Raw genomic sequence first — 26,062 nt, 5'->3', positions numbered from 1 at the left:
TTCTCCTTTCTTCCATCTCTAGAGACTGTTTAGTATCTAGATATCTTTGGGTACTTTTTGCTTTATCAACTCCACTGGAATTGATAGATATACAAGATGGCATATATTTTCATTTGTGTCATCTACTTATCTTGCCCCACTCAATTAATGACTAAGTGTTATACAGTGTAGCATAGCTTGTGTGTGTTAATATGTGCAGAATATAAAAACAGGACTCTTATATCCCTAGTGGAGGGATATATTTTGGGGGTTTGGGGGGATTGTTTGGGTAACTTCCCTTTTTTTTTGCCATGTATTACACTCAGTCCCTCCCAATCCCTTCGGCGAGGCAACAGGCAGCACAGGAAGTTGGGGTCAGTGCATACTGGTTTGGTTTTGCTGCTCATTTCTTCTTACTTACTCATTTCCTTTGCTCCAGAGTGAGTATTCTACAGGCCACAGTCCCTTTTGGGGTGTCCCTGCTCTGGTGTGACTTATCCATGGGCTGCAATCCTCTCAGAGGTACCTCCTTTGGCATGGAGCACCTCCTTCCAAGAGTGCATCTCCCGCCATGTCCTAAACAATGTCCCCTTCCATGCGTCTCCTCTGTTTCATTTCTCCAAATGCATCTCTTCACGTTTCTCCTCATGTGTCCCCTTATGGGTGTCCTCCTGTGTCTCCTCTCATGTCTCCTTTTTGTGCCTCCTCACATCTACATCTTTTCCTTTTGTGTCTCCTTTAGTGCATCTTCACATGCCATCTCCTGCCTCTAGTAGCTGCTGCTCTTTCTTAAATATGTTTGAGCAGAGGTGCCATGTGCTCCTTTGACTGGTTGAAGTTTTGGCACAAGGTAGGTTGTTCACATCCGTTTCAGAGCTGGCTGGAACTAGCTGTGATTGGCACAGGGCAGTTCATGGCTTCTTCCCACACAGAGCACCCCTGCAGTCCCCTGCTACCCAAACCCTGCCAATTATGCCCAATACACCATTTTTTAATGCTTCTATTCTAAGTTTTTGATTGTTGATTTGGCCCATCGGTTTGATTATAAAGAAAAAGCATTGTTGTTGGTGTTAATTCTCATGATCTGAACTTTAGAACTTTTGAGAAGAGAACAGAAATTTTGACAGTTGCATTAGGAACAATACTGAGGTGACTTCTCAACAGTGGAAGAAAGTATGATTGTTTTAGACTTGCTTGGTGATTATCCTCTTACAGCTCTTTCAGAGATTTGCTGGCATCGTACTTTCTCTAGATGTTTCTAGCTATTATTTAATCTGGCATTGAGGTGCTGTAAAGAGGATTGTTGTTGGCACTTTTCTGACTACTGTTATGTGTGAATTACTTTGAATGGATTGTTTATCAGCTGTTAGTCCTTCTGTCCTTCATGAAGACCAGATGGGACACTCACCTTTAACTTAATTGCATTCCAAAGAGCCTTCCAAAAATGAATGTCCAGAGAGCTAAATAAAAGTGTAGGCAATCCATGACTTCTGTCAAGAAGAAAGTGAAGGTAGACTAATGATCTCTGTATCAGTCATTGCTGCTGTAGCTAAGAAAAGCTTTTTAATCACTGTTGAAATATAGGACTCCAAGGGTGAACTGAATTGGTGCTGAACCCTAAATTTTACATTTTTTCCTCAACTGATGCCTTCCTTGTTGAATATTGCATATACAGTGTTAGCCATCTAGTTCCTCCAAGTAAATGTCTCCTTGTGGGTATTTCCGTGTTGTTTTCCATCTTGCTTTTCAGACTAGTTTTTTTTATAATGAAAATATAAGGCCAAGAATTGACATAATCATGGCATTGCAGCCTTGAAGCAGCTGAAAATGTTTGTGACCTACCATGGCCTTTAAGGATGATAAGATGAGGCCACTAAGAAAGTCCTCTTGGTCTTCTTTGCCAGTGAAGCACAGATAATTATGTCCACTTGGTGTCTCTCTGGAGAATATGTTGCCTCGCTGTAAAATAACTCCCGAAACACACAGAGTATGTTTAGAGAGGAGACATTGCTTTATTCTGCGCAGGGTGCAAGGTGGAAAATTTCCACAAATCGAGCACACCTATTGCAATTCTTTTTCAGTATTTATACATAAAAGTTAACACACCATGCCTATCTAATACATAATCATTAGACTAACTAAGCATCCTCTTCTTCCATTGGTCCATATTTTCTCTGCTTCGATTTAAGGTCACAGTATGATTTTAATTCACTGCGCATGCTCACAAGGAGTGGGGGGGTAGTCCTTTCGTCCCCCAATTGGGTCAGTGGTCACAATCTCCCCCTGCCAGCTTTACCTTTCCCCTAGTTACTGTTATTCCTGTTGTTTTCATGGTTGTTGTGGTGTCCTTTTATCTTTACGGCTCTCCCGGTAAGAGGATGTTCCCATTATTGGTCTTTGAAGGGTTACAGCTTTGCATTCTTTTAGGACAAACATAGTCTTGTTAGTAAAATATGCAGTGCCCGTACCCTCTTATCTAGCTTAGGCATTATCTATTACCTTGAAGATTCTACAATTCTCACAGTCTCGTATGCTAGTTTCTATTTCTAACTGTCTATGATTCTCACACTCTAGTATGCTAATTTCTATTCTAACTGTGATCCCTTCTTAACTACTAATAACTCTTATACTATTTATTTTATACTATTTCTATTACTATTTCTATTTTATTCTAAAATATTCTAAAATACATACTCATATACTAAAATATTCTAAAATGCATACTCATATATACACGATTCAAGGTGACAAATACAGCAGTAAATTTAATAGTGTTTGGCAGCAACGTGATAGTTTAAGTTCAGAAATTAGGATTACTTTTTGTGAAACTGAAGTCTGGAGATTAACTACTACATTGACTCTCAAGAGCCTTACCCTTTCAAAAAATGCCATTCTTTTTTGGACTGTAGTGACTATTTTTCATCTGAAATATGAGTCTTTCCTTATGTTGGCATATTTCTTTAATACCACTTATTTTTAATGCCTTATCTCTCTTTAGTTCTGATCATAACACTGTCCTAAATCTGTGTTGTAGAATAGAAAATATTACTTCAGTGAACATTAGGAAATGTTACCCTTTTAGATAATCTTGTCTCTGAATTGGGGGGCAAGAGGGAGGGAGTGTTAGTTGTCATGAATAAGTAGCTCACGGAAGATGTGCAAGAGAGGAAGGAGGTTTATAGAAATAGCAGCATGCTATACAAGCAATAGGTGTTCTCTTTTTCTGTGTCTATCTTGATTGCTTCATCAGAGTGCAGAAGATGGAAAATCCTTTAAAGAAAGGTAATGGCAAATCTTTCTGTGAAGAATTGCCATGAAGAAATATTTGGAAAAACTGTGATGTTTGCTAGAAAGTATAACAGATAAGTATGTTCTCAGTAGCAAATACTTAATTCCAGTGCTGCTTTTAACATTTTTGAGTGTATGAAGGCAGAATATTTTGTTCACTCTCAAGCTTTCCTGTTTTGAGTGTTGCAGCCAGCATCTAGCAATGGTAATTCTTGATGTGTGGAAAAAAACCCTTAATTTTACTAATGTTTTCAAGTGTTGCAAACATGGTAGTTTCCCCTGAGAGTTTAAGCCCCAGCATTAGGTGATAATCTGTAACATTAAGAAAGGAACACTTTCAACTTGCAGACATGGAAGAAATTTGCAAGATGCTTTCCAAGTGTTGCAGTTTCTTCAAAAGGAAGGAGGAAACTGTCCTTAACTACCATAGCATGCAGATAAAGTTGGGATATGAGCAGGGTGTAAATACTTAGATAAATGAATAATAGCAGGATTCTGAACTTCTGTATACTGACCATGTCTATATAGGTAGTCACTTAAATCTGCCTAAAATAGATGTTGAGTCACTAAGGTATCAGTACTTGAAATTTGTGTTCTTAACAAATGTTCTAACTTTTTATGTATTTTCAGAGATCCAACTTACTTTGATGAAAACTGGTTAAACAGAATCAAAACAGAAGTAGGAGATAATTGGAGGCTAAAGGTATTTGGTTTGTTGTGCTTGCCTGCAAATTTGTTTATCAGTTATTAGTACAATATTGTTTGTGCTTAAATAATAATGTATTTTTAAATTACCACTTTGCTTTATAATAATATATAGAGTATAGTGAATGTAAGATAATTTTAGTTGTTTGTTACATTATTATTATTATCCTGTATTTTAATGAAGAAAAAACAAACAAAAGTTGAGTTTGTAAATAAGTTTCAATAACTTAAGATAAAATAAAATCTTAAAATAAATTGTATGTTTAAATTAACATTTGAGCAACTGAGAAGTGTGAATAAAGGGATTTACTCTTTATTGCAAAGTGTGAACATAATTACTCTTTCAAAAAAAGTTTGTGCTCTGAGAAATGACTGCATAAAAATAGCAAAGTAATAAGTAATTTATATGCATAAAAAAGCAAAATGATGTTTCTTTTTACTTTGACAGCTCTGCAAAATTATTGAGCTGTAGAGGAGAAAGTGGTGCTCTTCTGTTTTGTGTGTAATCAGCATGTATGTTAACAACACTGTATTTGCTAGATCATTTCTGCCACCTGGTATGCTAGTACTTTTTCTTGATTCTTTCTTATGCAAACCTTCAAGGCAGTAGAAGTTTTGCTGGTGTAATTAAGGAACATTTGGGCTTAAAACCTGAAAGAACACAGTTAGCCATTTATATGTCAGTGTAGCTTTAGGTAAAAAGTAAATTCAAATGTACACTGACCACATTTGATGGGAAAATCAGGATATATGTGACTTCCTAAAATGCCATTTCCAACCTAGTTTCCTGGGGAGACAATACTGGCATGGTTTGTCTGTCAGTTCATGCATTCCATAAATTTACCTTGTTCTGGTGTGCAAAAGCCTTTCTGAACCTGTTTCAGCCATGTTTGGCAAAGGGCTTAGAATTCTGAGATATTTTAGTTCTTACAGGCTTATGAACACCAGTGGCTTAATAGAGAAGATGCACAAATAAGTGCCTTATGATGAAAAGGTAGGGAGAACTTCTGTTGTACATGTTTTGGTTTGGCCAACAGACCTGTCAGTATTGTGTGCACTGCCTGGCCAGTCACGTGTAACTGAACTTATGTATAGCATGTACTGTCTCTTCACTAATGGGGTTGCCAGCAGAAGTGAGGGGAAACTGATGAGGCAGTATGGGTGGACTGGGGGACAAGGGACATTCCTCCCAACACCAGCTCTGTTGGTTCTGCTGCTCATAGAGCAGTATATTTCAAGTAACTGACAGCTTGTTGAGGCATATTCTTGTTGCTAGACAGAGTCACTCTCTGTATCTAACACCACATGGTGTAATAGTCAACCACTTGTATGAGCTGTCAGTATTACAAACCAAATAAAGGATCCAGCAATCCAGCCTAGAATAGAAAATGGGTGAAAAGGCAGAATGTGCAGGGGTTGTTGTCCCACTTTTCTGATACCTGCCCTTTGACCAGTAATCTTGGCACCATTGACACAACTATTTAGAAAAATACTCGATTGTAAACTTTGATTGAATGTTCTTGTGTATAGAGAATTATGGAAGAATACATGTATATATGGCTCACTTCTCTCCCCCCCGTGCCCCCCCACCACCATTGTAAGTTATCTTTCTATTCAGTTAGTTACTTGTTTTACTTGCTGATAACTGCAAGGACACTGTCTTATTAAAAGTATTGTTCAGTAACTATACTGTATTGGGTTTACATGGCAAGGTTTTGGTAGTGGGGGGGATTGCAGGAGTGGCTTCTGTGAGAAGACACCAGAAACTGCCCCCATGTTGGACAGAGCCAGTTCCAGATGGCTCCAAGATGGACTCGCCGCTGGCCAAAGCTGAACCAATTAGCGATGGTAGTAGCACCTCTGTGATAACATATTTAAGAAGGGGGAAAATAATGCTGCGCAGCACCAGCTGAGAGAGAGGAATGAGAATATATGAGAGAAACAACCCTGCAGACACCAAGGTCAGTGAAGAGGGAGGGGGAGGAGGTGCTCCAGGTGCCAGAGCAGAGATTTCCCCTGCAGCCCATGGAGGACCACGCCAGAGCAGGTAGATGTGCCCTGAAGGAAAATGCAGCCTGTGGAGAGCCCATGCAGGAGCAGGCTCCTGGCAGGACCAGTGGCCCGTGGACAGGAGCCCACGCAGGAGAAGGTTTTCTGGCAGGACCTGTGGCCCATGGGGGACCCAGCTGGAGCAGTCCATTCCTGAAGGACAGCACCCTGTGGAACGGACCCATGCTGGAGCAGTTCCTGAAGAACTGCATCCTGTGGGAAGGACCCATGTTGGAGAAGTTCGTGAAGGACTGTCTCCCATGGGTGGCACCCCACGCTGGAGCAGGGGAAGAGTGTGAGGAGGAAGGCGCGGCAGAGATGAAGTGTTATGACATGACTGCAACCCTTATTCCCCATCCCCCTATGCTGCTCAGGCAGAGGAGGAGGTAGAGAAGTTGGGAGTGAAGTTGAGCTTGGGAAGAAGGGAGGGGTGGGGGGAAGGTGTGTTTAGATTTGTTCTTATTTCTCTCTCATTATCCTACTCTGTTACAATTAACTAGCAATAAATGAAATTCATTTCCCCAAGTCGAATCTGTTTTGCCCGTTATGGTAATTGGTGGGTGATCTCCCTGTCCTTATCTTCACCCATGAGCTTTTGCATTGTATTTTCTCCCCCTGTCCTGTTGAGGAGGAGGAGTGATACAGCAGCGTGGTGACTACCTGGCAGCCAGCTAGTTTCAAATAAATCTGTACAATCACAGGTCATTATAAGCTTGGTTTCATAGCAGACTTTGGCTTCAGAGACCTGAGTAATGGATAGGATGGGACAGAATAAGGGAAATGTTAGAACTCTAGGGACTGGCAGATGTCGTGGTTTAGCCCCAGTTGGCAACTAAGCACCACACAGCTGCTCGATCAGCCTCCCCCATCACCCGGTGGGATGGGGGAGAGAATCTGAAGGGCAAAAGTAAGAAAACTCATGGGTTGAGATAAGAACAGTTTAATAACTGAAATAAAATAAAATAATACTAATAATAATTTGTAATGAAAAGGAAAACAACGAGAGAGAGAGAGAGGGAGAGGAACAAAACCCAAGAAAAAAACAAGTGATGCAACCGCTCACCACCCGCCGACTGACACACAGCCAGTCCCCGAGCAGCAATCGCTACCCCCCGGCCAACTCCCCCCACTTTATGTACTGAGCATGATGTCATATGGTATGGAATAGCCCTTTGGCCAGTTTGGCTGTGCCCCCTCCCAGCTTCTTGTGCACCTGGCAGAGCATGGGAAGCTGAAAAGTCCTTGACTAGTGTAAACATTACTTAGCAACAACTAAAACATCAGTGTGTTATCAACATTATTCTCATCCTAAATCCAAAACACAGCACTATACCAGCTACTAGGAAGAAAATTAACTCTATCCCAGCAGAAACCAGGACAGTATCCACCCCTTATTCTATACCATCTACGTCATGCCCAGGTTCCACCCTTTCCAATACATTCCAATTAAGCACCACCACTTTCCCTGTCTTTTGAAATATACACACAGGTATCATTCCCTTGGTCTATGGGCCATCCCTCTAAAATGTCTGTTGAGTTCATTTAGTTCATGAGTTTGGATTCCATCTGTCCACCAAGGGCCCACCAAGGGCACCCAGGTCCTTGAGCAAAAGCAATCCCACGAATGGGCTTGCCTTTGCCCGAGGCAGGAGTAACCCAGACTGTCTTCCCCAGCATATTTTTTATGTGCACTACAGGGACTTTATCCCCTTCTACAGTACGTAGAAGTTTTGATTGGGCAGGGCCAGCTCGACTGACAGATCCCCTAGTGTTGACTAACCAGGTGGCCTTTGCTAAATGTGTATCCCAATGTTGGAATGTCCCACCACCCATTGCTCGCAGTGTAGTCTTTAACAGTCCATTGTATCGTTTGATTTTCCCAGAGGCTGGTGCATGATAGGGGATGTGATATACCCACTCAATGCTGTACTCTTTGGCCCAGGTGTCTATGAGGTTGTTTCGGAAATGAGTCCCGTTGTCTGACTCAATTCTTTCTGGGGTTCCATGTCGCCACAGGACTTGCTTTTCAAGGCCCAGGAGAGTGTTCTGGGCAGTGGCATGGCGTACAGGGTATGTTTCCAGCCATCCGGTGGTTGCTTCCACTATTGTAAGCACATAGCGCTTGCCTTGGCGGGTTTGTGGGAGCGTGATATAATCCATCTGCCAGGCCTCCCCATATTGATATTTCAGCCATCGTCCTCCATACCACAGAGGCTTTAACCGCTTGGCTTGCTTGATTGCAGCACATGTGTCACATTCATGGATAACCTGTGCAATACTGTCCATGGTCAAGTCCACCCCTCGATCACGAGCCCATCTATATGTTGCATCTCTTCCTTGATGGCCTGAGGTGTCATGGGCCCACCTAGCTATAAATAATTCACCCTTATGTTGCCAGTCCAGATCCACCTGAGCCACTTCAATCTTAGCAGCCTGATCCACCTGCTGGTTGTTTTGATGTTTCTCAGTGGCCTGACTCTTGGGTACATGAGCATCTACGTGATGTACTTTTACAACCAGGTTCTCTTCCCGGGCAGCAATATCTTGCCACAATGCTACAGCCCAGATGGGTTTGCCTCTGCGCTGCCAAATGTTCTGCTTCCATTGCTGCAACCACCCCCACAGGGCATTTGCCACCATCCATGAGTCAGTACAGAGATAGAGCACTGTCCACTTTTCTCATTCAGCAATGTCTAAAGCCAACTGGATGGCTTTTACTTCTGCAAATTGGCTCGATTCTCCTTCTCCTTCAGCAGTTTCTGTGACTCATTGTATAGGACTCCATACAGCAGCTTTCCATCTCCGATGCTTTCCTACAATACAACAGGACCCATCAGTGAACAGGGCATATTGCTTCTCATTTTCTGGTAGTTTATTGTACAGTGGGGCCTCCTCAGCACGCGTCACCTCCTCCTCTGGCGATATTCCGAAATGTTTGCCTTCTGGCTGGTCCATGATCATTTCCAAGATGTCCATGTCCAGCATGGCAGCACTCAGTGGTGGCGTGACTTCATTCAGGCCACGATAGTCTACTGTTAGTCTCCACTCTATATTAGACTTTTGCACTGGCCATATAGGACTGTTAAAAGGTGAACGAGTCTTACTGATCACTCCTTGGCTCTCCAGTCAACAAATCAGCTTATGGATGGGAATCAGGGAGTCTCGGTTGGTGCGATATTGCCTCCGGTGCACCGTTGTGGTAGCAATTGGCACCTGTTGTTCTTCGACCCTCAGCAACCCCACAACAGAAGGGTGCTCCAAAATACCGGGCAGGGCAGACAGCTGTTTAATTTCCTCCATCTCCAAGGCAGCTCTACCAAAAGCCCACTCGTACCCTTTTGGGTCCTTGACATACCCTCTCCTGAGGTAGTCTATGCCAAGGATGCACGGAGCCTCTGGGCCAGTCACAATGGAGTGCTTTTGCCACTCATTCCCTGTTAGGCTCACTTTGTCCCCCAATACAGTTAGCTGTTGGGATCCCCCTGTCACTCCACAAATACAAATGGATTCTGCCCTATATAGCTTGATGGCATTAGGGTACACTGTGCACTGGTGTCTCCTAGAGCCTTATACTCCTGTGGGTCTGATGTGCCAGGCCATCGAATCCACACAGTCCAGTAAACCCAGTTGTCCCTTTCCTCCACCTGGTTGGAGGCAGGGCCCCTCTAGTCCTGGTCATAGTATTCATTACCCACTTCTTGTACATATGAGTCAGGAGTCCCTTCATTAAAATCAAGAGTAAGATCAGCCCTTTTACTCTGCCTGGGGAACTGCCCACTAGAAACCGGAGCAGCAATTTTCCTGGAAGAACCCCCTTTGGTGATTGTTTTTCCTTGCAACTCACGTACCCGTGCCTCTAGGGTCGAGGTAGGTTTTCCATCCCACTTCCTCATGTCCTCTGCGTGATCACGCAAGTAAAACCATAGGGTGCCCCGTGGTGTGTACCCTCTATATCCTCTCTCTTGAGCAGAGGAACGCTGATTCCTAATAGCTGAGATACTGGTCCATACAGGTGGAAAATAGGACATATCTTCTTTGAGTTGCTGGACCTTCCGGGACAGTTTCTCCACAGCTGAGACAAGGGAGGAAGAGATACTTTCTCCATATTCCTGGAATTGGCTAGCTGCTTCATCCACTGTTGGTCCCTCTCCTTCTTTCCAGGTCAGTATTGCCAATGAGTTGGCATACGACGATGGTGCATTCCGCACCAACTTCTGTCACATGGGTCATGTGCAGTGGACTTCATGTGGATCTTTGGATAAATGCTCATTGTTCAGGTCACCATAAATCACTTCCAGCATGCCTAATTCCCTCAGGTACTGGATACCTCTCTCCATGGTGGTCCATTTGCCTGGGCGATATATAACATCTTCCTTGAAGGGATACCTTTCCTTCATTGCAGACAGGAGTCGCCTCCAGAGGCTGAGGGCTGGTGCCCCTTTTCCAATCACTTTGTCAATGCCCCCTTCCCTAGAAAGGGATCCCAGCTGCTTGGCTTCCTTACCCTCTAATTCCAGGCTACTGGCCCTGTTATCCCAGCATCAGAGCAGCCAGGTGACAATATGCTCGCCTGGATGACGGCTGAAATCTTTTTGCATATCTCGCAGCTCGCTCAGGGATAGGGATCGGGTGGTTTCCGTCTCGTTTACGAGTTCTTCCTCTTCCTCCTCCTCTCTTTGTGATGGTCCTGCTTTTTCATCCTCCCTTTCTAAAGGAGCTGACTTTCTCTTCCAAGATTTCTTCTTGTGTGTAGGGATGACTGATACAGGCACGAGTTGGTTCCCTCTTTCAGCCACAGTGCCTGTCGTGGGGAATGGAGCAACTGCAGTATCTGTCGCAGGGGGGGTTGGAGTAGCTGCGGTGCCTGTCGTGAGGGTTGGAGTAGCCGCAGTGCCTGTTACTTTTGTCGTCAGATCCAGAGACCTTCTCTTCCCCTTGAGGATTCTGAATAGTGTTGAACAGGGCTTGGTAGGCATGGGCCAGGCCCCAGCACATTGCAGTGATTTGTGTCTCTCTGGAATTGCCAGGGTGACAGCATACTTTTTCCAAATATTCTACTAATTTTTCAGGATTCTGCACTTGTTCAGGGGTGAGGTTCCAAAACTTTGGAGGTGCCCAATAACTTAGGCTTTTGCCCATGCTATCCCACACACCCTGCCACTCATAACTATCCGGCCTTGGGGCAGATCTCTAGGTAGTATTCTTAAATAGTTGTTTAACCTTAAACAAGGCCTGACACACATTTAGGAGACATAGCAATAGGAACATGCTGGTTTGAACATCCTAAGGACATTCAAAATTCTCAAGAGCTATTGTAATTAGCCTGGAGGAGAAGGGGAAGGAAGTTGTCTCCCCTGTAGATTGGCTCTCTGAGGAGAAGAGGTAAAAGTGTAATTATTAATAGTTTCCGTGAGATGGCTCCCGAACTACGGGGATGACAGCAGTGCTGAGTACAATCACACGACCAAGAATTTTATAATACCATAAACCGGTGTTACACAGTACAGTAAAGTGATAACTTTAATCCAGCTCCCAGAGGTGATAAACAGCACCACAGGGAGTGTATACGGCAAGTAAGGTGTTACATAACACAACTCTGAGAACAAACACAACAACTCTGAGAGCAAATGAATCAACATTGTGACCAGCGGCTATTAAACTAGTATAATAAATGCTTATCGTAAATTTGTTTTAACATGCTCTGATCAGATCTGTCGTTATCTCAGCCCTTCAAGCCCTGCACTGGGCGTCAAAAAGGACTTGTGATTTCACCCCAGCCAGCAACTAAGCACCACACAGCTGCTCACTCACCCTCACCCCTCCCGGTGGGATGGGGGAGAGAATCAGAAGAGCAAAATTAAGAAAACTCGTGGGTTGAGATAAGAACAGTTTAATAATTGAAATAAAATAATAATAATAATAATAATAATAATAATAATAATAATAATAAAAATTGTAATGAAAAGGAAAACAATGAGAGAGGGAGAGGGAGAGGAACAAAATGCAGGGAAAAAACAAGTGATGCAACCACTCACCACCCGCCGACCGACACCCAGCCAGTCCCCAAGCAGTAATCGCTGCCCCCTTGCCAACTCCCCCCAGTTTATATACTGAGCATGACGTCCTATGGTATGGAATAGCCCTTTGGCCAGTTTGGATCAACTGTCTTGGCTGTGCCCCCTCCCAGCTTCTTGTGCACCTGGCAGAGCATGGGAAGCTGAAAAGTCCTTGACAAGTGTAAGCATTACTTAGCAACAACTAAAACATCAGTGTGTTATCAACATTATTCTCATCCTAAATCCAAAACACAGCACTATACCAGCTACTAGGAAGAAAACTAACTCTATCCCAGCAGAAACCAGGACAGCAGAGTAGAAAGCGTCCAGCCATTTTGTATATTGTATATTAAAATCGACCCATTCTATTTAAATACTGAGTTCTAATACAGCTATAGTTTGCTTCCTATAAGATAGAATTTCAGAGGCAAAATTTATGTAATCACTAAGCTTAGCAGTTCATTTTTTCTCCCCATTTGGGAGTGATAACCCTACTTTTCATTACTGGCTTAAATATAATTTTATGTTGTGGCTAACAAAAAGAAATCTATGAACATGGAGAGAACTCTTTCCTGATTAAGAACTAAATACTTCCTATAATCACTTTTCAACTGTATGCAAACCAATATTTCCTACTGTCACATTTTAAAAACAAAACAAAACAGCCTTCACTGAAACTAGGATATAGCACCAAAAAGTAACTTAATTGTCTTGCTAAAATTTCACAAGAATTAAATTCCTTAAACAAAAATAGTTTGGTGGTCAAGGAATGCTGATATGTTAGAACAGAAATTTTAAACAATTAATGACTTGTGATTGACATTTGTGCCTATCTCTGCTTAATTTTATCATGCTATGTTAGAGAGCAGCAGAAGTGGGTGCTCTGCAAGGGCAGGTGAGCTTGGAACCAAGGGTGACAGCAAGGCAGGCAGGAGCAGTGACCTCACTGATAGGGCACAGTCCCACAGCAAGGAGAGCAGGGCAGGTGTGGTGACAGCAGCCAGGTTCAGCCAATAGTCCAGTGATGGCCAGGCAAGTCCATAGTGACAAGGCAGGTCTGAGGTCAAGTCAGGAAGTCAAGTCAGAGGGTCAAGTCCAGATTAGTGAGGGACATGGCTGGCCACAGCATATCTACAGTGTAGCTCAGGCCCAGGGGCAAGGCATCTGCTGCACCTGAGCAAAGTGGGGAGGCCTCTGATGAGTCTTCTCCCAGCTCTTTCTCACCCAACTCTTTCCCAGCAGTCTGATCCCAGGTTGCATAGTTGCACCATATCAGAGCTGGCCTTGAACACAGGCAGCCAAACCCCTGGGAAGGGAAGGGAAGGGAAGGGAAGGGAAGGGAAGGGAAGGGAAGGGAAGGGAAGGGAAGGGAAGGGAAGGGAAGGGAGGAGAGGAGAGGTTGCAGAGACTGTTTGCGTGCTACTCTGGCGTGGGTCCTCCATGGGCTGCAGTGAATATCTGCTCTGGCACCATGGAGCTCCTCCTCCTCCACTTCTGACATTCAGGTTCCCTCTGTTGCTTATCACTCTTTTTGTTCCCTCCTTCTCTCTCTACCTGGAGTTTTCTGCCCTTTCTTAAATATGTTTTCACAAAGGTGCCACCATCTTCATTGATTGACTCAGCTTTGGCCTGCAGTGGGTCTGTTGCAGAGCCAGCTGTGTCCAGCACAGGGCAGCCCCTGATGTCCTTTCACAGAGGCCACCCCTGCAGCTTCCCCTGCTACCAAAACCTTGCCACATACACCCAATACAGACATCCTGTCTGGGCCCCTCTCAGGGCTGTCCCAGGAGAATGTCAGACCGGTGCTCCAAGCATGGAATCCATCAAAATAAGTCAATGCTGGAGCACCTTTCGGACTGAGGGGGGGTTGCTGCCTAGGGGTATAGGACACATTATGGGATGCAGGGGAAGACCATTTTGGGATTGCACAGGACTTATTATGGGATGTTTAGGGGAGGAACCAAAGGCAGGAAAAGGGAGGAGTTTAAGTGATTTGGGGAGGAACAAGTGTGGGGAAAAAAGAGGGGTAAGGGGATAAAAAGGGCCGGTCGCATGTAAATGAGTGCCTGGTCAGTAAACTTGTCTGGCCATGCTCTGTACCTGATCAGTGCAGTCTGTCCTATCTTCTTATTAAATTCCTTTCTAATTCTCCATGGGTGAGGGGCTCTCTAGTGTGTGTGTATGCGTGTGTGTAAGGGTGTCTGAGTGCCAGCAACTGGAGTCACTCCACGGGTTGGAGGGCTTGTGTGCCTTGGTACCAGCAACTGGAGAAAGCTGAGTGAGAAAAATCAAGTGCCAGCCACTGGAGTGGGACATGGGGCCTGAGCACCTGTGTGTCTGTAGTGCCAGCAACTGGACCGAATGCTGCCAGGGTGTGAGTGAGTGTATGATCACTAGCGAATATCAAGGCAGACTAGCCAGTGACTAGATTAAGTGACCTGGCAGTCAGGGGTGTGTGTGTGTCTCTGAGAGTGAGCCCACAGTAGGAGCTGGCTATCAGAGGGACCAGGGGAGTCCCAGCCAGCTGCCAGAGAGACCGTAGGGTCTGGGGGTCTCTAAGGGTGAAACCCACTTGTGTATGCGTGTGTCTCTAAGGATGAGACAATGGGGTGTTGGCTACTAGGGATCCAGGAGAGTTCCAGACAGCTCTGTGCATGTGTGCACGCATGTGTGTGTGAGATGATCTCTACCAGTAACTTGAGTGGGGCTGCAGCCTCAGGGGCTCATATGTCCAGGTGCCAGCAACTGGGGAGACTGAGATCCAGGGGCAGCTACTGGGCAGACTGAATATCTGAGCCCTGCTGCTGGAGGGATCCACATTATACATATGTACATAAATTCCCACTAATGGACCTCCATCCTGCTCAGCCAGAGGGGAACAGCATGAGGCCATTGGTGCTCTTTGTATTTGTGTGAGTGCTGAGTGTGTCTATCTGTGTATATACATATATATGTGTGTCGTGGTTTAGCCCCAGCCAGCAGCTAAGCACCACGCAGCCACTCGCTCACTCCCCCCTGGTGGGATGGGGGAGAGAATCGGAAGAGCAAAAGTAAGAAAACTCGAGGGTTGAGATGAAGACAGTTTAATAGGTAAAACAAAAGCTGCGCACACAAGCAAAGCAAAGCAAGGAATTCATTCACTACTTCCCATGGGCAGGCAGGTGTTCAGCCATCTCCAGGAAAGCAGGGCTCCATGACGCATAATGGTTACTTGGGAAGACAAACGCCATCACTCCAAATGTCCCCCCTTCCTTCTTCTTCCCCAGCTTTATATACTGAGCATGACGTCATGTGGTATGGAATAGCCCTTTGGTCAGTTTGGGTCAACTATCCTGGCTGTGTCCCCTCCCAGCTTCTTGTGCACCTGGCAGAGCACGGGAAGCTGAAAAGTCCTTGACTAGTGCAGCAACAACTAAAACATCTCTGTATTATCAACACTGTTTTCAGCACAAATCCAAAACATAGCCCCATACCAGCTACTATAAAGAAAATTAACTCTATCTCAGCTGAAACCAGGACAGTATCCACCCCTTATTCTATACCATTTACGTCATGCTCAGGTCTCACATTATCCAATACATTCTCATTAACCACCATCACCCTTCCCATCCTTTGATATAATACGCACATATCATTCCCTTAGTCTATGGACCACCCCAACAAAATATTTGTAAAATGTCCGTAAATGTCCACAAAATGTCCACTGAGTTCATTTAGTCCATGACTTTGGGCTTCATCTCTTATGGTTGTTACTCAGGACAGGAGAGGTGGTGTGTTTCTTGGAGTTATTGGGCATCAAAGCCAGGTCAGATCAGGTCACTGCTGCACTTGCACTGCTTCTTGTAAGGCTTCTCCTCCATTGGTTCAGGTGGTTCTGGCTGTAGTAATTCCTATAACATGCAACTCAAATCATGGGTTACAACAATTTAAAGGTATATCCATTACACTGTCTACCCCTGGTCCTTTTGGGCCAGGTTATAGGGTTTAACATTGCAATAAACTCCTCCCCTTGCTCCTAGCCTGGCTAGCAACAAGGGGTTCCTGCTATAGTAATTCCCACAACATGCAACTCAAATCACGGGATACAACAATTTAAAGGTATTTCCATTACAATCTCCACCCCTGGTCCCTTTGGACCAGACCATCAGGTTTAACATTGCAATGAAGTCCTCCCCTTGCCCCTGCTCCAGCTTGGACTTATCCACAGAATGTAGTACCTTCAGAAGTAAACTTGCTCCAACATGGCCTCATGCACAGCCACTGATGCTTCAAGGTGTACCTGCTGCAGCATGGACTTCATCCACAGCCACAGATGCTTCGAGGTGCACCTTATCCAGCATGGACTTATCCTTGGGCCACAATCCCTTCAGAGGTATACCTGCTGTGGCACAGACATAACCATGGCCACAGACATTTCAAGATATACCTGCTCTGGCATGGGCTTATCCATGGGCACAGACGCTTCGGGGTGTCCTGCTCCCACATGGATTCATCCACAGGTCACAGTCCCTTTGACTCGAGTTCACACCGGAGTTCCAGCCTGTCCAGTACAGCAGCACAGAAACAGCAGCGATGTCCTGGCCATCTGCCAGCCCAGGCGCAAGGCCATTGCTGTTATCAAAATGTTCCCAGGCACAGCACAGTAAGATGATCAGCAGTACAGCAGCACGGCAAGCAGTGAAAGCAAAAAGCAGCCACTAACGAGCCCTAGACTCTAACATACAGTAAGGCAAGCAAGCCTATGGCAAGCACAGAAGCCTGCTGACTAATAGCTAAACAGCAATAACAGCTATAAATTCTATCTGGCACATTCCAATCAAATCTGTCATTATCTCAAACCCTTCAAGCCCCACGTTGGGCACCAAAAAGGACCGTCGTGGTTTAGCCCCAGCCAGCAGCTAAGCACCACGCAGCCGCTCGCTCACTCCCCCCTGGTGGGATGGGGGAGAGAATCGGAAGAGCAAAAGTAAGAAAACTTGTGGGTTGAGATAAAGACAGTTTAATAGGTAAAACAAAAGCTGCGCACACAAGCAAAGCAAAGCAAGGAATTCCTTCACTACTTCCCATGGGCAGGCAGGTGTTCAGCCATCTCCAGGAAAGCAGGGCTCCATCATGCGTAATGGTTACTTGGGAAGACAAACGCCATCACTCCAAATGTCCCCCCTTCCTTCTTCTTCCCCAGCTTTATATACTGAGCATGACGTCATGTGGTATGGAATAGCCCTTTGGTCAGTTTGGGTCAACTATCCTGGCTGTGTCCCCTCCCAGCTTCTTGTGCACCTGGCAGAGCACGGGAAGCTGAAAAGTCCTTGACTAGTGCAGCAACAACTAAAACATCTCTGTATTATCAACACTGTTTTCAGCACAAATCCAAAACATAGCCCCATACCAGCTACTATAAAGAAAATTAACTCTATCATCTCAGCTGAAACCAGGACAATGTGGTGTATATATGTGCTTTGTGTGCGTGTGCCTACTGGGAATACATCTTCAGCCTCGCTACTGATTGGACCTGGGGGCATGGAGCTGGGGCAGCCTCGCATCTCTTGGGCTGTCGAACCTGGACTGATATTCACCTGACATCAAGAAGATAATTAGTAACTAACATAGTTATTTCTGTTTCTGTGTCTTTAACTTCTGAGGCACTCTATGTCCCCACATAAGTATAATCTGGAAATGTGTTCAGAGCTACCTCCTTTAAAATTATATCTTGGTTCCAGTTAAACTCAAGTGCCCGTACCTGCCCATGCCAAGCAAAGATACAGGCATGTTCTTAGGATTTCTTTTCATGAAAGACAGTTGTTTGTGTGGTCAGGGTGGGGTGGGCCCCAAAGCTAATAGGTTGGTGTCTTTCTTGGCTCCCTATATTTTAAGTGGAGAGACAAAGATTCCTGCAGAATGCAGTTCAGAGCAGAAACCCTAATGTAGGCCATTGGAATTGTGGAGACAGATGACTTGGGACCAGTCAGGAGCCATTTGGGAGCTTATGGGTCAGGATTAGAGGGCAGAACAACATGGGTGATGTTGTGATGGGTATCTGCTACAGACTGCCTAATCAGGAAGAAGAAATAGATGAGGCCTTCTTCAGACAACTGGAAGAAGCCTCATGTTCACAAGCCCTAGTCCTCATGGGGGACTTCACCCTGATATCTGCTGAAAGGGCAACTCAGCAGGGCACAAGAATTCTAGGAGATTTCTAGAGTGCATTGATGACAACTTCCTGACACAGGTGATTGAAGGAAAAGTGCTCTGCTGGACTTCATACCTACAAGCAATGTAGAACTGGTTGGGGTTGTAAAAGTTGGAGGTAGCCTTGACTGCAGTGACCATGAGATGTTGGAGTGAACTCCTAAGAGGATCCTAAGAGGAGGGAGCAGAGTAAAAAGCAGGACCACAAACTTGGACTTCAGGACAGCAGACTTTGGCTTCTTCAGGTATTTACTTGGAAGAATACCATGGGATATGGGTTGTACCCATGAGTGCTGAGGGAGCTGGTTGATATCATTGTGAGGACACTCTCAATTGTCTTTGAAAGGTTGTGGTGACTGGGAGAGGTTCCTGAGGACTGGAAGAGAGCAAATATCACTCCTATCTTCAAGAAGGGCAAGAAAGAGGACTCGGGGAACTACAGGCCAGTCAGCCTCACATTGATCCCTGGGAAGGTGATGGAGCAGCTAATCCTGGAAACAAGTTACAGGCACATAAAGGACAAGAAGGTGATCGGGAGTAGTCAGCATGGATTTATGAAGGACAATCATGCCTGACCAACCTGATAGCCTTCTACAGTGAGGTGACTAGCTTGGTGGATGAGGGGAGAGCAGTAAGTGTTGTTTTCCTTGACTTTAGTAAAGCCTTTGACATTGTCTCCCTTAACATCCTCATAGAGAAGTTGACAAAGTACAAGTTAGATAAATGGACAGTGAGGTGGACTGAGAATTAGCTGAAAGACCAGGCCCAGAGGGTTGTGATCAGTGGCACAAAGTGCAGTTGGAGGCAAGTTACTAGACGTGTACCCCAGGGGTCGATACTGGGGCCAATAGTGTTTAACCTCTTCATTAATGATCTGGATGATGGGGCAGAGTGTACCCTCAGCAAGTTTGCTGGTGACACAAAAGTGGGAGGAATGGCTGATATGCCAGAGGGTCGTGCTGTCATCTAGAGGGACCTGGACAGGCTGGAGAAATGGGTTGACAGGAACCTCATGCAGTTCAACAAGGGGAAGGGCAAAGTCCTGCCCCTGGGGAGGAACAACCCCAGGCACCAGTACATGCTGGGGGCCACCCAGCTGGAAAGCAGCTCTGCAGAAAAGGACCTGGGGGTCCTGGTGGACACCAGGTTGAACATGAGCCAGCAATGTGCCCTTGCTGCAAAGAGGGCAAATGGTATCCTGGGCTGCATTAGGCAAAGTATTGCCAGCAGGTCGAGGGAGGTGAACCTTCCTCTCTACTCAGAAGTGTTGAGGCTGCATCTGGATTATTGTGTCTAGTTTGGGGCTCCCCAGTACAAGAAGGATATGGAGCTACTGGAGTGAGTCCAGCACAGGGCCACAAAGGTGATCAAGGGACTGGAGCAATCTCTCCTATGAGCTGTGACTGTTCAGCCTGGAGAAGAGAAGGCTCGGGGTGGGGGTGGGGGGGGCAGACAACCATGACTTATAAATGTATATAATGATGGGAGGGAGTGAAGAAGAGGGAGCCAGACTCTTCTTGTGATGCCCACTGACAGGACAGGAGGCAATGGGCACAAATTAAAACATAGGGATAGAGAGGGAGAGAAAGGAAGTAGAAACTCTCCCCAGTGACCAGCCAGGAAGAGAAGTGGCAGAGGTCCACATGTGAACATCCTTTAGAGTGCAGCACAGGGGTCACAGTTGCATTGTGGAGGAGGGGGGATGGGACAACAACCCCCAACCTTTTCCCCCCAGTATAATTATATATTTCATCAATGCCCATTCAAGTTTCCTGTTGGTGGTCTTTGTTTAACGCTATTGGCATTGATTGGAATATGCCTAATTAGGTGCAGATTTTATGCACTAATTGGGTACTAAGCCTTGTACACATCTGTTACTGGGTAATATTTATCAGATATTAAAATGACTGTTATTTGCTTATTATCTATCATGTTTGTTCTAATATGGAGTCAACAGTCTAGAAGCTACCAGGTGGATGCGGGGGAGGGAATGGCAAACTAAACAGAGCAGGAAACTAAAACTGCAAAGCAGTGCAGTGAGAAGATAAGGGAGAAACATGGCCCATTGTTTTCTGTGGTGCTTTCTGCAGCAGCCTGAGGCAAATTACAAACTGGAAGGTTTTTAATGAATCAAGTTTGAAACTGATATTCCAATCAGTATAGTATTCTTTGCAATGATATGAAAATCAATTGATATAATTCTTAAATTTGCTGTAGACTTTGGTTATGACAGTGCATGATCACTGAGAGAGGTTGTGGGGCCTGGACCATTTGGCAATCATCTAGGAAATTTTTGAAGTTCTTAGACCAAAAATGGTGTGTTTGATGGCAGGAGAGGGGGGGTAAACCTGGAGATAAACTAATGATTTGTGTACATCCAATTAAAAGAGATACAGGAACAGCTGTTGTCTGCAGATTGTCATGTAGCATCTCTATTTCTTACCTTAGGTTGCCAGAGTGTTTGGTATGTCTTTTTAGATGTTTAGGTGAATGTTTCAGTATAACTTTAGGTTCAATGATTATGAAGGCAATGATGAACATTTCCCAGGGATATTTTATATATGCTTGTAGTTGGTCAGGTTTTGACTCCTGCTTCTGTAAGGGATGGGTTTAGTAGGAATGAAATGGTCAGACCATCACCATTTTTAAGTTCAGGGCTCTCCTTTATCTTTTGGGATGAATAGCCTGTTGTATTCTTGAACTTTTCTTTGGAGAGAAACTGAGTTTAGCTTTCAGCAGCTCTTATTTTGGCGATGCTGGAGTTAATAATTTGTCCTTGAATATCAGTATAGTGCTTCATAATTTATTTTCTGCTGTGTGTTCTCATATCTTTTTGGAAGATAGATAACTTAAAGAGACTGTCCAATGTCAAAAGTTTATTATATATATCAATATCTCTTGTTTTAAAGAAAGTAAAAATTTGGGTGTTCTGTTTCATTTCCCCTCCCCCTCCCTCTGGTATAGTTTTGCATTTCATGTCACAACTTGTATGATGTTGTCAGTAGTACGCATCTTGTGAAGTGTAATCACCTGTGGTGTAAAACTTTGTCATAGGACAGTATGCTATTTAGGTCTGAGATAAGATGAATTGAACTGGGACATGATTATCCAGGAAAATTCAACTTTCTAACCATTCTTTCCATCCCTCTTCAGGAAGTCTTTACAGAAGTTATTTATTTAAATTTCCTGTCAAATGAGATAACACATTGCTTCCATTGTTTAAATTCTTTGCTAAGTACTTTATGACACTAAGAGGCTGAGAATCTGTAGAAGTTATTTTCAATTAGAAGATTTGTTTATTCTAAATATAACCTATGAGATCCATACAGTATCTTCATAACTTTTAATACATGCTCTATTTGATACTTGTTCTAAATGAATTTTCAGCAGAAAGTGAGCTGAAACCCTTCAGTACTAGAGAAATCTGGCATAAATACAAGCCGTGCAGCTGCTCCGATTACCCCTGCGACAGGCACTGCGGCTGCTCCAGCCCCGCCTGCGACAGGCACTGCAGCTGCAGCTGCTCTGGACAACTCCGTTACAAGCACTGCGGTTCAAACAGGGAACGAACCTGTGTCAGTATCAGTCGCCCCTATTCATAAAAAGAAATCCTGGAAGCGAAAGTCAGCTCGTTTAGAAAGGGAAGATGAAAGAGTAGGGCCATCACAAAGAGAGGAAGAGGAAGAGGAAGAACTCGTAAATGAGACAGAAACCACCCGATCCCTATCCCTGAGCGAGCTGCGAGATATGCGAAAAGATTTCAGCCGTCGTCCAGGGGAGCACATTGTCACCTGGCTGCTCCGATGCTGGGATAGTGGGGCCAGTAGTCTGGAATTGGAGGGTAAGGAAGCCAAGCAGCTGGGATCTATTTCTAGGGAAGGGGGCATTGACAAAGCGATTGGAAAAGGGGAACCAGCCTGCAGCCTCTGGAGGCGACTCCTGTCAGCTATAAAAGAAAGATATCCCTTCAAGGAAGATGTTGTATATCACCCCGGGAAACGGACCACCATGGAGAAAGGTATCCAGTACCTGAGGGAATTATCTGTGCTGGAAGTGATTTATGGTGACCTGGACGACGTGCGGTCACCCACAGATCCAGATGAGGTCCAGTGCACAAGACCTATGTGGTGGAAGTTGGTACGGAATGCACCACCGTCGTGTGCCAACTCATTGGCAATACTGACCTGGAAAGACGGAGAAGGTCCAACAGTGGATGAAGCTGCTAGTAACCTCCGGGAATATGAAGGAAGTATCACTTCCTCCCTTGTCTCAGCTGTGGAGAAACTGTCCCGGAAGGTCCAGCAACTCAAAGAGGATAGGTCCTACTCCACACCTATATGGACCAGTGTCTCAGCTATTAGGAGTCAGCGTTCTTCTGCTCAAGAGAGAGGATATAGAGGGTACATACCACGGGGCACCCTATGGTTTTACTTGCGTGACCGCGGAGAGGACATGAGGAAGTGGGATGGAAAACCTACCTCGTCCCTAGAGGCGTGGGTACGTGAGTTGCAAGGAAAAACAATCACCAAAGGGGGTTCTTCCAGGAAAATTGCTGCTCCAGTTTCCAGTGGACAGTTCCCCAGGCAGAGTAAAAGGGCTGATCTTACTTCTGATTTTAATGAAGAAACTCCTGACTCGTATATACAAGAAATGGGTAATGAATACTATGACCAGGACTAGGGGGGCCCTGCCTCCAGCCAGGTGGAGGAAAGGGATAAACGGGTTTACTGGACTGTGTGGATTCAATGGCCTGGCACATCAGACCCACAGGAGTATAAGGCTCTAGGAGACACCAGTGCACAGTGTACCCTAATGCCATCAAGCTATACAGGGGCAGAACCCATCTGTATTTCTGGAGTGACAGGGGGATCCCAACAGCTAACTGTATTGGAAGCCAAAGTGAGCCTAACAGGGAATGAGTGGCAAAAGCACTCCATTGTGACTGGCCCAGAGGCTCCATGAATCCTTGGCCTAGACTACCTCAGGAGAGGGTATGTCAAGGACCCAAAAGGGTACGAGTGGGCTTTTGGTATAGCTGCCTTGGAGATGGAGGAAATTAAACAGCTGTCCACCTTGCCTGGTCTCTCAGAGGACCCTTCTGTTGTGGGGTTGCTGAGGGTCGAAGAACAACAGGTGCCAATTGCTACCACAATGGTGCACCGGAGGCAAAATTGTACCAACTGAGACTCCCTGATTCCTATGCATAAGCTGATTTGTTGACTGGAGAGCCAAGGAGTGATCAGTAAGACTCGTTCACCTTTTAACAGTGCTATATAGCCAGTGCAAAAGTCTAATGGAGAGTGGAGACTGACAGTAGACTATCGTGGCCTGAATGAAGTCACGCCGCCGCTGAGTGCTGCAGTGCTGGACATGCTAGAACTTCAATACGAACTGGAGTCAAAAGCAGCCAAATGGTATGCTACAAGTGATATTGCTAATGCGTTTTTCTCAATCCCTTTGGCAGCAGAGTGCAGGCCACAGTTTGCTTTCACTTGGAGGGGTGTTCAGTACACCTGGAATCGGCTGCCCCAGGGGTGGAAACACAGCCCTACCATTTGCCATGGACTGATTCAGATGGCACTGGAACAGGGTGAAGCTCCAGAACATCTGCAATACATTGATGACATCATCGTGTGGGGCAATACAGCAGAAGAAGTTTTTGAGAAAGGGAAGAAAATAATCCAGATCCTCCTGAAAGCTGGTTTTGCCATAAAACAAAGTAAGGTCAAGGGACCTGCACAGGAGATCCAGTTTTTAGGAATTAAATGGCAAAATGGACGTCGTCAGATCCCAATGGATGTGATCAACAAAATAACAGCCATGTCTCCACCAACTAGCAAAAAGGAAACACAAGCTTTCTTAGGCGTTGTGGGTTTTTGGAGAATGCATATTCCAAATTACAGTCTGATCGTAAGCCCTCTCTACCAAGGGACCCGGAAGAAGAACAATTTCAAATGGGGCCCTGAGCAACGACAAGCCTTTGAACAAATTAAATGGGACATAGTTCATGCAGTAGCCCTTGGGCCACTCCGGGCAGGGCAAGACGTAAAAAATGTGCTCGACACCGCAGCCGGGGAGAATGGCCCTACCTGGAGCCTCTGGCAGAAAGCACCAGGGGAAACTCGAGGTCGACCCCTAGGGTTTTGGAGTTGGGGATACAGAGGATCTGAGGCCTGCTATACTCCAACTGAAAAAGAGATATTGGCAGCATATGAAGGGGTTCGAGCTGCTTTGGAAGTGGTTGGTACCAAAAGCTCTTCCTGGCACCTCGACTGCCGGTGCTGGGCTGGATGTTCAAAGGGAGGGTCCCCTCTACACATCATGCAACTGATGCTACGTGGAGTAAGTGGGTGGCACTGATCACACAATGGGCTCGAATAGGAAACCCCAATCGCCCAGGAATCTTGGAAGTCATTATGGACTGGCCAGAAGGCAAAGGTTTCGGAATATCGCCAGAGGAGGAGGTGACGCGTGCTGAGGAGGCCCCACTGTACAATAAAATGCCAGAAAATGAGAAGCAATATGCCCTGTTCACTGATGGGTCCTGTCGTCTTGTGGGAAAGCATCGGAGGTGGAAGGCTGCTGTATGGAGTCCTATACAACAAGTGGTAGAAACTGCTGAAGGAGATGGTGAATCGAGCCAATTTGCAGAAGTAAAAGCCATTCAGCTGGCTTTAGACATTGCTGAATGAGAAAAGTGGCCAGCACTTTATCTCTATACTGACTCATGGATGGTGGCAAATGCCCTGTGGTGGTGGTTGCAGCAATGGAAGCAGAACAATTGGCAGTGCAGAGGTAAACCCATCTGGGCTGTAGCATTGTGGCAAGACATTGCTGCCCGGGAAGAGAACCTGGTTGTAAAAGTACGTCACGTAGATGCTCATGTACCCAAGAGTCAGGCCACTGAAGAACATCAAAACAACCAGCAGGTGGATCAGGCTGCTAAGATTGAAGTGGCTCAGGTGGATCTGGACTGGCAACATAAGGGTGAATTATTTATAGCTAGGTGGGCCCATGACACCTCAGGCCATCAAGGAAGAGATGCAACATATAGATGGGCTCGTGATCGAGGGGTGGACTTGACCATGGACAGTATTGCACAGGTTATCCATGAATGTGACACATGTGCTGCAATCAAGCAAGCCAAGCGGTTAAAGCCTCTGTGGTATGGAGGACGATAGCTGAAATATCAATATGGGGAGGCCTGGCAGATGGATTTTATCACACTCCCACAAACCTGCCAAGGCAAGCGCTATGTGCTTACAATAGTGGAAGCAACCACCGGATGGCTGGAAACATATCCTGTACGCCATGCCACTGCCCAGAACACTCTCCTGGGCCTTGAAAAGCAAGTCCTGTGGCGACATGGAACCCCAGAAAGAATTGAGTCAGACAACGGGACTCATTTCCGAAACAACCTCATAGACACCTGGGCCAAAGAGCATGGCATTGAGTGGGTATATCACATCCCCTGTCATGTACCAGCCTCTGGGAAAATCAAACGATACAATGGACTGTTAAAGACTACACTGAGAGCAATGGGTGGTGGGACATTCCAACATTGGGATACACATTTAGCACAGACCATCTGGTTAGTCAACACTAGGGGATCTGTCAGTCGAGCTGGCCCTGCCCAATCAAAACTTCTACGTACTGTAGAAGGGGGTAAAGTCCCTGTAGTACACATAAAAACATGCTGGGGCAGACAGTCTGGGTTACTGCTGCCTCAGGCAAAGGCAAGCCCATTCATGGGATTGCTTTTGCTCAAGGACCTGGGTGCCCTTGGTGGGTAATTC

At 45.4% G+C, this 26,062-nt stretch overlaps 1 protein-coding gene across 2 annotated transcripts in view; it reads left to right on the top strand.

The window, feature by feature from the left end:
• Nucleotides 1-26,062, top strand: part of LOC140650474 (protein Hook homolog 3-like) — a 131,160-nt gene that overhangs the window by 37,213 nt on the left and 67,885 nt on the right. For both annotated transcript variants that reach the window (XM_072858748.1, XM_072858747.1), the window contains exon 3: nt 3,898-3,970. In XM_072858748.1, the coding sequence (XP_072714849.1) occupies nt 3,898-3,970 (73 nt within the window). The remainder of the gene's footprint in view (nt 1-3,897; nt 3,971-26,062) is intronic.

This window comes from Ciconia boyciana, chromosome 4, assembly GCF_034638445.1.
Source record: "Ciconia boyciana chromosome 4, ASM3463844v1, whole genome shotgun sequence".
Taxonomy (NCBI): Eukaryota; Metazoa; Chordata; class Aves; order Ciconiiformes; family Ciconiidae; genus Ciconia; species Ciconia boyciana.
The sequence above is the reverse complement of the archived record's forward strand: the minus strand, read 5'-3'. Positions and strand labels throughout refer to the sequence as shown.